At 47.3% G+C, this 11185-nt stretch overlaps 1 protein-coding gene across 1 annotated transcript; it reads left to right on the top strand.

Annotated features, from left to right (window-relative positions):
• The first annotated feature begins 311 nt into the window (after nt 1-311).
• On the top strand, nt 312-10640 carry LOC122372856 (ribosomal L1 domain-containing protein 1-like). The gene is made up of 8 exons (XM_043350502.1): nt 312-871; nt 1202-1344; nt 4675-4819; nt 5251-5399; nt 5883-5994; nt 8101-8257; nt 8709-8867; nt 10052-10640. Exons 1-8 carry the CDS (start codon nt 845-847, stop codon nt 10567-10569), a joined length of 1410 nt encoding a protein of 469 aa, XP_043206437.1. The 5' UTR covers nt 312-844; the 3' UTR covers nt 10570-10640.
• Nucleotides 10641-11185: the final 545 nt, after the last annotated feature.

Below are 11185 nucleotides of genomic sequence, written 5' to 3'. Positions count from 1 at the left end.
AGCACGACAACACTGCCGACTTTTGGTCCCATTTCTTTCCATGCAACGCCAATAGGGCTAATGTTCAATGCCAAAATCAAAGGGGGCACGGTGTCCAGGTGTCCTCCCCGTTCCGCCGTCTATGTTGCCAGCTGGCTGAATATGTAGAAACGAGAGCCAAATGACGTTAGATCCTCCAGCCGCGACCTCGCGAGTCGCTGCCACTGGGTTAGGCACGAGACGAACGCCCAATCCATTAGGCCACAAGGAACTCGGAAGACTTCAAAATTTCATGCAAGGTCAGGGGCCCACGCGGTGCTGACATTTATTTCGTTATCGTCAATCTTATACATTGTCATATACCACAAAGTAATTTGCCTTGCATGCGAGATCATTAAAACGAAGAAATATTAAGTGTACAATTGACACATTTTTTACCTTGCTTTGGCTTATTGCTGTGAAACATAAATAACAATCACCTACTTATACCAACGAATCGATAATAAAAACATTTAGTTGCAGTTTCTTTCCTATGTTGAGCCAAAAACAGCGCACCATTTACAATCACTATGTCGTAATGTCGTGTTCACAATTCTACTCAAGTACTTTTTCTGCTCACGCAATATTTTGACACATGCTGGATTTGGTGCATCATCAACAGGAGCGGGATAAGCAGGCGCACATGAACACAGGAAAGTCGCATGCTGTACACGTGTTTTTGATAGCATTTGTGTTGCATTTTGATTTGACTTGTGTTGTGGGTATCGTCTGTATTTGTAAATTTTAGGCACTATTTCAGCAATAGACCACCTTATCATTGGTTCCTGAAAGAGGATTTCAAGAACGTTTATAATTTTGTTCGACGATGGGCAACAGCAATATGGAGGAACAGGTGAGCTATTGCCATCACGTTAGAGGAGTTCTTAAAGATTTGTATTAGCTTGAGTGATCTTATGTGAAGTAGCTATACCTCCTGCGTTTTCTTATCCCCGATTTAATGCCTGCCTAACTTTAATTTGATGCCAAGGTCGTCTGTACCCTAACTGAAGCATGGCAGCGGAGTCAACTTTCCGCACCAAAGCTTTTCAGGTTGACAAGTCTGCACCATCCCACATTGGCCAGGGTGTGTTCAGTCACTGTTTTTGATGACTCAAATATTTGTCTAACAAGGGGTATAGGAGTAGCCCCAAACTACTGCCTATCCTTGTTCCCTATTTGCCAGGTGAAAGCGGGCATTAAAGCACTGCTTCTGTGTAAGAAAAAGCTGAAGAAAGAGGAACTTCTTAACCATGAGGACATGAAGGTCATGCTGCAGATTTCAGCAATCAAGGTGGCACCAGGACGAGTCAAACAGACGATCAAACTGTGAGTGTCATATTTGTTTGTTTAATTTATTAGGTAGGTGCTTTTCAGCCTGAGGGCTTTTCACGGGCCCTTTGTGCAGTCGGACCGCACACAGCCGCGAAGCTCCTCCCACTGCGTCCCTACGTCAGCCTTCCGTCACCACACACATCGATCGCTGTGGCCGGTTGGGACGGGCCACAGCGGACCTTCCACCGCACGCAGCCATGACGTCAGAACCGCCTACCTATCCCCTACCCCCTCACCTGCTGGACGCACCGCACGCAGCAGTGTGCGGTGCCCGTGAACACCCCTCTGGTAGTAAGTCAGTAGCTTTCCCTTTATGATGATTGTATTACCTATATTGTATACTGCTGACATGTTTAAGTCCTTGTGCTGTACACACTGAAAGACTGAAACTAATCCAGACCATACCATTTGACTATTCTTGGGTTTGAGTTAACAATGGACAATGGATAAAAATGATATGATGGAGATGTCAGACTCAGATGCATAATACACATGCACACTCATTCAGGCATGCTTGAACCCACAAGCCCCAGCATGTTCCGAAATGACCCACATACATGCATCACTGGTCAGTCTTAACCCGGCAGGCGGTAGGCCTCCCGGCCACCTTCCGCATGGTGGGAAGCATTTTTTTTTGCTCCCCCCGCGTATCTTCGAAACTACTGGACAGATCTGTAAAATTCAAACGGCGTTTGATAGCCCTGTCAAATTTGTTGAGGGAACTCCAATTTCATTGATCTTGGGGTCACCGATGACGTCACAGGTCAGGCCAAAAATAAAATGTTTTGCCATTCAGGGGGGTCTTCTATGGAATGCGCTACAACATCCGATTCGAGTAAAACACATTTTGTCAAAAATCGGTGATACGGCGTAAGTTGCCTATAGTCTGTTTTTCGTATCTTCTACCTTCACTCAAAGATGCTTTGTTCCTCCAGCACGTTTTTAGGGTATAGTTTTCAAATCTTTGCCGCATGGCCCACCACTCATTGCAGGAGTTTGTTGCTCGTGTTGGAGTTCGCCTTCGCTGCGCAGTTCAAATCGGAAAAGAAACCTTTAAGCTAGAGTATCGCTTGTATTATCGTTACCACGGTTTATTGGTACCGACTACCGACCTATACTCAAGGACGTTTTGCTGAGAACATTTAAAGAATAGTTTAAAGCTAGCACTTCCTTGTCATGGGGTAAAAGAAACTAAATGTGTTACCTATATTTTTTCAAATGCTTAATTTATGTTTTGCTTTATTTACGTTGCGATAACTTTTACACCGACGAATAACAAAATTATCTTAGCCCACGCCCGCTTGGGGGGTCCCCAGGCAGATTTGCTTCATCTTATTATTTTCCTATCTGCCTCACGCGATCATCCCGAAAAGTAAGAAAGGTGCGAAGACACGGGCAAGAATCGATAGCTCTCAACAATTACTTTCAGCAGTATACGTATATAGTAGGTATATACCGCATTTTACTGAGGTCAATAGTGAAGGCCGCTGAAGGTCATTAATTTAAAAAAAACTCCCGAGCTCAACATGTTTGGACAAATCTTACCAAACCTTGTCAACCGATTGAACTACAGCGCCGTCGAAACATCTTTAGTTCTAGCAGCTATTAGGTATTGTCGAAAGCTGCTGGTGATCTTTATCATCTAACATGACCTTTTGAGTGACCGCTGGCAATCACCAACGCCTTAGGGCTTATATTATGATACACAAATGCAGGTAATAACAACAATAACACCCACGTATGCATTTTTCGTATTATATTGCGCTGAAAGCATGACGGAGTTGAGCTGTGCCACCACCGACGGTGTTTCTCCGCGCCTTCAACACTTTTCTTTCTGGTATCCAAGGAAGTAAGTTCTTTATTCTGGCGATATTCGTTGGTTGTGCACCTTCTTCACCGCCTTATTTCAGTCACCTAACCCACATTTCTTTTGCTTTGAAACGTTGAAAGAAAACGTTACGATCATTTTGTCTTGTCTGAGACCAAGGCCATTGCCCTTCTGTTGTTTGAAAACATAATGAAATTAGAAAGGGATAATTTTGCCAGAATTAAAATATGATGTAACGTTTTTTATGCAACTGCATTTCACTTGACAAAGAACATCGCATTTTGATTAACGGGATAGGCCAAGGGGACCAAGGGGACAGACGTTCGATCTTGCGTTCGAGATAAAAATTGACTTTGCACCGGTGTTGATTTAATTAGATGTTCGCTGGAGCACGTGATTAGAGAGTTTACCGTCTTTGAGTGAAGGTAGAAGATACGAAAAACAGACTATAGTAGGCTAGTACATATGTTGCTATTGGAGGTCACTGATAATAACAGGTCAGGTCACCAAGGGTCAGCTTTTGAACCCAACTTTGCTAGGGTTGTGAGATGCATGTTTTATGGCCAATTTTTCATTTACAGCTCAATGGTGCTAGTTATAAGACCATTTGGTATGATTTGGGTCACTTTCTGGTGGAGGTCAGGTCAATGTCCCGTAGCCGGTAGCCTGTCTCGTAGCTCAGTTGGTTTGGTAGAGCATTGGACTCCCGGTAGTGAGGGCCCGGGTTCGAGACGTTCCGGCGCTCGATATTTGAGACTCCTGACGGGGATGGTCTGTGGTTGGTGGGAGCAGCCGCAGCCAGTTGAAGTCAGTTGAGTGGGACAGGCCGTGTCCGGCTTTGAAGGGCACGTTAAACTTTGGCATCTAAATTCTCCCGATACCCGGAATTGCACGCTGGGACGGTAGGGGTCGGGGTCTACGCAACAAGCTCTGCTTAGCGTGGGCTCCGTCTATTCAAACATTCGAGTTGAATTTATAATAAAAAAACGTTAGGTCAAAAAAGGTCAAATTTCAAAGTTGATAGTTTTGCATAAAATGGGTATTGATTCGATGGAGCTCGTCACGGCGAGTCTAAGGGTGGTCTTTGTTTTACGCTATGTAGTCTAGAATCGCTATAAATTGAGTTTGAAAATTTGACGTCATCAATTTTGAACAGTTTTTTTTTCGCTATAACTTGGCAATAAAAGAGGTATCGATTTCAAATTTCTCTCAAATGCCCCTCCTTCCACACCGCCTGGAAGGTTCATCAAAGACAGTGTTAGTGAAATTGGTGGGGATCTGAGCGCCACAGCAATAGTGGTAAGATGAGTTGGGAGTGGAACACCTGACAGTGCAGCTGCTTGCAGGTGCACATCGCAAAAGGCATTGGCAAATTACAGCCCCCCCCCCCCCCCCAAGTCGACTGAGCAGTGTCAGCCCCTTGACACCATTTTCCCACCTCCCTGCAGGCCTGTGCTAGCTACTTGACCTCCCCCACCCCCACTGACCCGTTCCAGGCCACTACCAGCGCCCTTCACCGACACAGCAGATGTGTGTCTTTTCGTCAAGGACCTGAAGAGGGGAATCCGCGTGGACCACGAGAAGTCTGTCCGACACTGGAAAGATGTGCTGGATGAGGCCGGCGTCACTCGTATTACAGAGGTGATGGGGGAAGAAAGAGAGGGAGGGGTCACTGAGGTATGCCACTGGGTAATGAGAGGAGGTACAGTTCGTGTTTTTTATGGCATTTGCGAGTGACGGGGTGTGGTTTCGGTGCCTAGTTAGGATGAGGTCACTGTGTAAATGCGACTGACAGAAATCTTCAGATTTGTATAGCTTTTTTCATATTCTACACATGGCAAGCTGAGCTTACCTTCCAACCTGTGGTTACTTGACCCCGCCAGCCTGCTGATATCACTGATAGTCTGATACCGATTTAACCGATTTGGCCAAACTGAAGTAGCCTGCCGGCTGGATTGACCCCTCTACCTGCCAAGAACCAGCTGCTCTGCCTCCCTGACCAGCTGACTTGTCCTCCCCTTATCTGACCTGACCATCCATCTGACTGCCGCCTTCCCGACTCCCGTTCTCAGGTGATACCTCTCCGACAGCTGAAGGCCGAGTATAACATGTACGAGGCCCGTCGTAAGCTCTGCGACTCGTACGACGTTTTCCTATCGGACGTACGCGTCACGCGACTGCTGCCCACGCTTCTCGGAAAACACTTCATCACAAAGAAAAAGTGAGTTGGCCACTTCACACAAATGGGTATATTTTAATGCCATGAAAAAGCATGTCTGCGGGTGGCACTTTGTGTAAATGGTCATGTGATGCTGAACTGTGTGTGCTTGTTCTGCTGGACACCATGGAGCGTTTGTACCAGCTGCCTCCAGGTGGCGCTATCTAGGTACCAGCCGCTTTATCGTGTAATAACTGGGTCCGTTTTTTTATAAGTTTTAAATGCGTTTATGCTACTGCCTTGATGACAAGCTTCAGTGAGCAATTTTACGTGTTGTGTGATCCCATAAACGCCTATCACGTTTTTCTGGTCTGATCACCCTCAGCTTGCAAGCTACCTGACATCGATGTCATGTATTTGATTTTGATCCCTAGGCACGGAACCTCTCTTGGCAGTGTCACATGTTTGTTCTCCACCTAACCTTCGGCACGCAGCTTCACTGAGCGACACCTCATGACAAGTGCTCTCCTCTCTCGGCTTTAACAGACAGCCGTTGTCTGTGAACATGGAGGCAAAAGATCTGGTGAAAGAGATCGACTCTGTGCTGGGCGCTGCCTATCTGCACATCCACAACAGCGGAGATTGCAGCTCTGTACAGGTGAGAGCAAGGGAATAGTTTGTATAGAATGGAGATGTTGAGCCTACACTGATTGAAAAGACTGTGAGATTGTAGTCAGCCGCTCGTCACGCCATCTATGCCGAGTGGGCGCCGGGAATGTGTGGGCCACATATGTTTATTAGTGGGAAAACTTTGCCGTAAGAAGTGTACCATGGTACGACCCTACCCTATCCTATCCTAACTATTTCTAAAAAGTTAATTGTTTTCAAAACGGGCTTCGCTGAGGAAAACTAAATATTATAACCAAATATTTCGGCTTTATTGATCAGCCTTGTTCACTGGTTTTGAAAACAATTAACTTTTTAGATATTTATTAGCCTGAGGAAAAGAATAATGACGCTTCGGCAACATCTACAGGTTGGGGCAGAAAGATTTACCTCTTGATTTTCTTAAATATTTCGGCCCTGAACAAAGATATCAAATTGATTTCTGGCACATATATGCAGTAACATGTACACATCTCAGCAACGGCATTATGACTCAATATGGTCACCTTTGTCCTTCACCACTGCCTCGAAACGTTCCTCTGCGGAGGGGCTCGAGCGCCGCACGGTGTCCCCGCCAAGATTCGACGGTGCCGTCTCGAAGGCCAGCTTCAGGGCGGCGATTCTGCTGTCTGCCGCTGCACACACCCTCCTCTACAAGATGGTCCAGATTGCGAAGTCCATCGGGTTCAGGTCTGGACTTGATGATGGCCGAATGTCTTTGTCCCAGAACCCAGGCATGTGGGTCTTCCATCACGGTTGAGCGATGTTGGCCGTTTGCGGCGGGGCACCGTCCTGGACGAAGACGTATCCGTCTCGGAACGACTGAGTGACCTAAGGCAAAACATGTTCCTCCAGCAGATGGACTTAAACCTGTAAATTAACTTTCACAGCCTCCTTGATGAAGATCAAGGTTCCTTTTGAGCCGTCGGATGCGACGGCAGCCCAAACCAAGACACCAGCAGGCTTCTGGCGACGAAAAATGGTGCGAATAGCAGGATCAATGCTGGATGGACCATCTGCCAAAATTCTGACGCTTTGGAAGTGTCTGCGGGGCTCAAGCATGAGCATGTTGTCATTGGACCAGAAGAATGCCTTGTTACCGGTGCTCCTGATCTCCTCTAATGTCTTTTGGGTCGTGTGTAGCCGCTTTTCCCTGGATGCCGGCGAAATTAGGTGCCGATGTTGCACCCTTTATGACATGAAGCCCAAGCCGTCGTTCATGATTCTCTTGGCGGTTCTGGGCGAAGCACCGAGTTCCCTTGGCAGTTTGCGCATGCTTCGCCTAAAACTTGAAACACCTTCTTGCGCACGATATTAACCAGCTTTTTGAAGCAGATATCCCTTGTTCTGCCTGGCATGGAATTCGTCGACACTAACCCTGTCTTTTTAAGTCATTTAATTACACTGCAAACAGTTTTTACGGCAACACTGAGCTGTTTGTCAACGCTTCAGGAGCTATGGCCAACCTACTTCATTGCCGCAATTTGGGCTCTCTTAGTCATCTTCGCCATAGCTCACCAACAAATTTTACAAAATGCAAAAACGATCTTAATGTTGATACATGAGTCAGTTGGGAAGCTGCATGCAGAATTTTATCAAAATTTGTTCATAACTTTTTGAGTTATGGACTGAAAACAAACAGGTAAATCTTTCTGCCCCACCCTGTAACTATTTCTACCATTCCTGCTACCCAGTCCCTGTACCACACAACCGTATAGCCACGACTTAGCTACTCCATCATGCACCCTCTCCTTTATTATCTGTCCCTTTACTGCCTCGCCCCTGTACCAGCCTGTACCAGCTGTCACCCCTCCCCCCTTGTACCTCCCGTCCCTTTCATTGCGTCCTCCACCACGCTCTCAACTACTCAGTACCGCCCGGGTTGTCTGTCGGATTAGCCGGGTCGTAATTACTAATTTCTAATTCTATCACTAATTTCTATCACTCCTCCCTCCCCGGCCTCCTCTAATCACTAATTTCTGTACCTCCCGATCGCCTCTCGGTGTAGGATGGTTCGTAGTCACTAATTTCTGCCACCGCCCTCTCACTAATCTCTGTAGTTAGTCATCACAACCGTCCTGGCCTCCTCTGTGTGTAGGTGGGGCGCTGTGGTCAGTCTGAGGAAGAGCTGCTCCAGAACGTGATGACCGCCGTCGCCATCCTCCGCCTCAAGTTCCCCGGCGGTCAGAGGAATATACGCAGTCTGCACCTGAAGCTGGGAAAGTCGCCGGCGATACCCATCTTCGTCAGCGACGGTAAGGCTCAAAATCGCGTGGTTGGCCAAGGGCAGGAAATATAACCTTACTAGCCGGGGTGAGAAGATGCCTCGGTCGGTGTTTCTGACTCAGATCCGCAGCTGACGTTAGTGACTTAGGCGAAGACTTAATTGAAGACTTAGGTGAAGAAGAGTATGACGAAGGTAGCAGGAAAGTTGACTTTTATTGTCAAAGATTTGCTTATATGACGAATGTAGCAGGAAAGTTAGCTATTACTGCCAAAAGTATGCTTATTACGGACCCCACTACCCGTCCCTGACACCCGTTTTTGCTGTCAGAAGAATACCAACCCATGAGGACGTGGGGAACGTTCGGATTCTTGCATACGTATAAATGTATTCTGTCAGTAGGGACCCTACTTGACTAACGCTCTCAGTGGATGTCGCCGGAACCCCTGTCCGTCCTTGACGCCCTCTGTATCGGCCCGCAGTGCCGGCCAACTCTGTGCCGGTACCGGCTGCGCGGCGCCAGCCGGGCAGTGACCGCGCCCCGGTGGTCGGGGAGCTGAGCACCGCACGTGCCGACTCGGAGGTCATTGTCGACCGCTTCGGCAACGTGGAGGTGCTGCAGAAACGTCCCCTCAGCGACGGTGAGAGAGTGGGGGACACGGCAGGGGAGGAGGTCATCACTTCCATAGCGGTGGGAAAGTGAAGAGACGACTGTTGAATCTATTTACGGGTTGAGAGTTGGGAATAAGTATGGTTGAAGACTGTAAGGTACAGCCCTCAGCAGACTGCGTGGTAGGTATTCTTTTTTTTTTCTCGACAAAACCGATAATAACTCAGGTTATGCTATCAGTCGGTCAGAACTCACTGCAAATAGATGCACCATGCTCCACTCCTTCGACTGAGTCGATCACTAAACAAAGTATACGCCTTGTGTGGCAACAAAATGCATAAGTTTGTTTTAGGGTCAAATATAAACTTTTGGGTTTTGTTGCCGCACTAGATGGAAAATGAATACGGTGATGATGCCAATCTAAGGTGCGGAGTCTCGCGCGTCTTGCTGTTACGATTTGCGAATGACCGATAGCATAGTATTCGCATTATTCTCGTTTTTGTCGAAAAAAGAATACATACCTACCACGCAGTTTGCAGAGGGTTGTACCTGGTCTTGGGAGTAGGTACTGCTTGGTGAGGCGGTATCTGAACGGGGATGGGGCGTGAAGGAGACGGTAGTGAACGTAAAGAGTAGCTGTTTCTTTTGGTCTTAGATGAGGTTGTGCGGATTTGGTGTGCAATGAAGGAATTTGATTTTGATGTTCTTGTAGTTCTTTTTTGTATTGTAGGCAAGAGCACTTCGAACTTGTTATGTGTAATTAATCGAGAACTACCTTTACCGCTAAGGATAATGACATTTAAAATGTTGTTACCAACTTCCATATCATGAAGTAATGATTTCTGGCCTTGCGATCGGATTTTAAATGCTGCCGCCTCCCCCGGGAAGTGTTTAGTTAGAAGCATGTAGACCGATGACGCTTTTCGTCCTTTTTATATTTAGTCATACAGGGGTCGAAACAGAAAAAAAAACGATTGCCATTGAATTAATGTATTGTCAGTGAAAACATTACAATAGTTCATACCATAACATGTGACTCGGGCGGTTGCATTTCATCTACCGTTCAGCCTGATAGCTGCTGTACGTACATCTATAATAATGACAACGACCAGTAGCTTAGTTGTGATTGAAGCAGCTGACGTTACAAGTTCTTGTGCAAGTTCCGTTCACTTTGCCGTCTCTTGTGTCTTTATTCAGCTTCCTCCAAATCCGCAGATGAGGAGGAGTCGGACGTTGAGGACGTGGAGGAGCAGCAAACTAGAGGACAGCGTGGAAATAAACGAGTCAAGCTGAGCAAGACAAAGCCCGTACCGGCTGGCCAGCCCTCTGCGACTCCTGAGGAAGAGACCACCTCCCCGGCGCAGGTTCCTCCTGCCGACGAGGACTCCGAGGGAGAGAATTCTTCGGACGAAGAGGACCGGGAACTGGCGGCTCGCGAGGCACAGTTCCTCGACCAACTTGCTGTCCAGAAGGCGAAACAGAACGCCTCAGGACCAGCAGTTGATGCTGCTGCTGCCAAACAGGACACACAGCAGAGGAATAACAAAAAGCCGTCGAAGGCGAAGAAGCCTACACAGAAGGCGACAAAGAAGGGATCCGGTCTAGCTAGTAGCGGGAAGAAGGCTGCAAAGAAGGTAAATGTGGCGAAGTCGCCCAAAGCGGATAAGTCAGCGACAAAGAAGTACGCCAAGAAGACCGGGAAGAACATTGGAGCGGTGAAAAAGGTGAAGTGACGTTGGCTTCTGGTGAGGGAGGTTGTTTGTATCCATGATTTTGCCGGGATGAATAAACAGACGCCGCGGTATCGGATGTGTAATGTGATGAGCCCCACAATTAACTACACTGAGATAGAAGTGACAACTGACATGCCTAGACACGCCCCAACACAAGTACGTCATAACACGGATGATGCGGCATGTGAGTTCAAAGAAGCTCATAGTCAGTGAGAGACATAGGTGTCTTCACTGGGCGCAGTATGGTTGTTGCTTTTTGGAGCTTTCAACTGCCCTCCGCCGGCTAACGACTGTCAACTTACGCAGGGTATTGTAGTAACTCGTCAAGGATGCGGGGGGGGGGGGGCTGGTCCTGAGAATAGGGGACGACGATTGACAACCTGGCCGTGTTTTGGCCAGTATTTGCCGGTGTAAAATGATGGCAGTTTTGCGTGCAGTCACCTAGATTGCTAAAAGCATTTACAGGATGTATGGAAATGGATTATGCACCGCGTTGTGTTTTTAATTCGCATCTCGCCCGCGGTTTCGTCAACCGGTCGACACTCTGAGAAATGAGCCAGTATCCTGCCTTACCGTCTGGTGGATTACATATTGATATGACCATGTGAACCAGCAC

The sequence above is a fragment of the Amphibalanus amphitrite genome, unplaced genomic scaffold (assembly GCF_019059575.1).
Source record: "Amphibalanus amphitrite isolate SeventyFive unplaced genomic scaffold, NRLGWU_Aamphi_draft 001409F_arrow, whole genome shotgun sequence".
Taxonomy (NCBI): Eukaryota; Metazoa; Arthropoda; class Thecostraca; order Balanomorpha; family Balanidae; genus Amphibalanus; species Amphibalanus amphitrite.
This window is presented reverse-complemented; position numbering and strand designations above follow the sequence as displayed.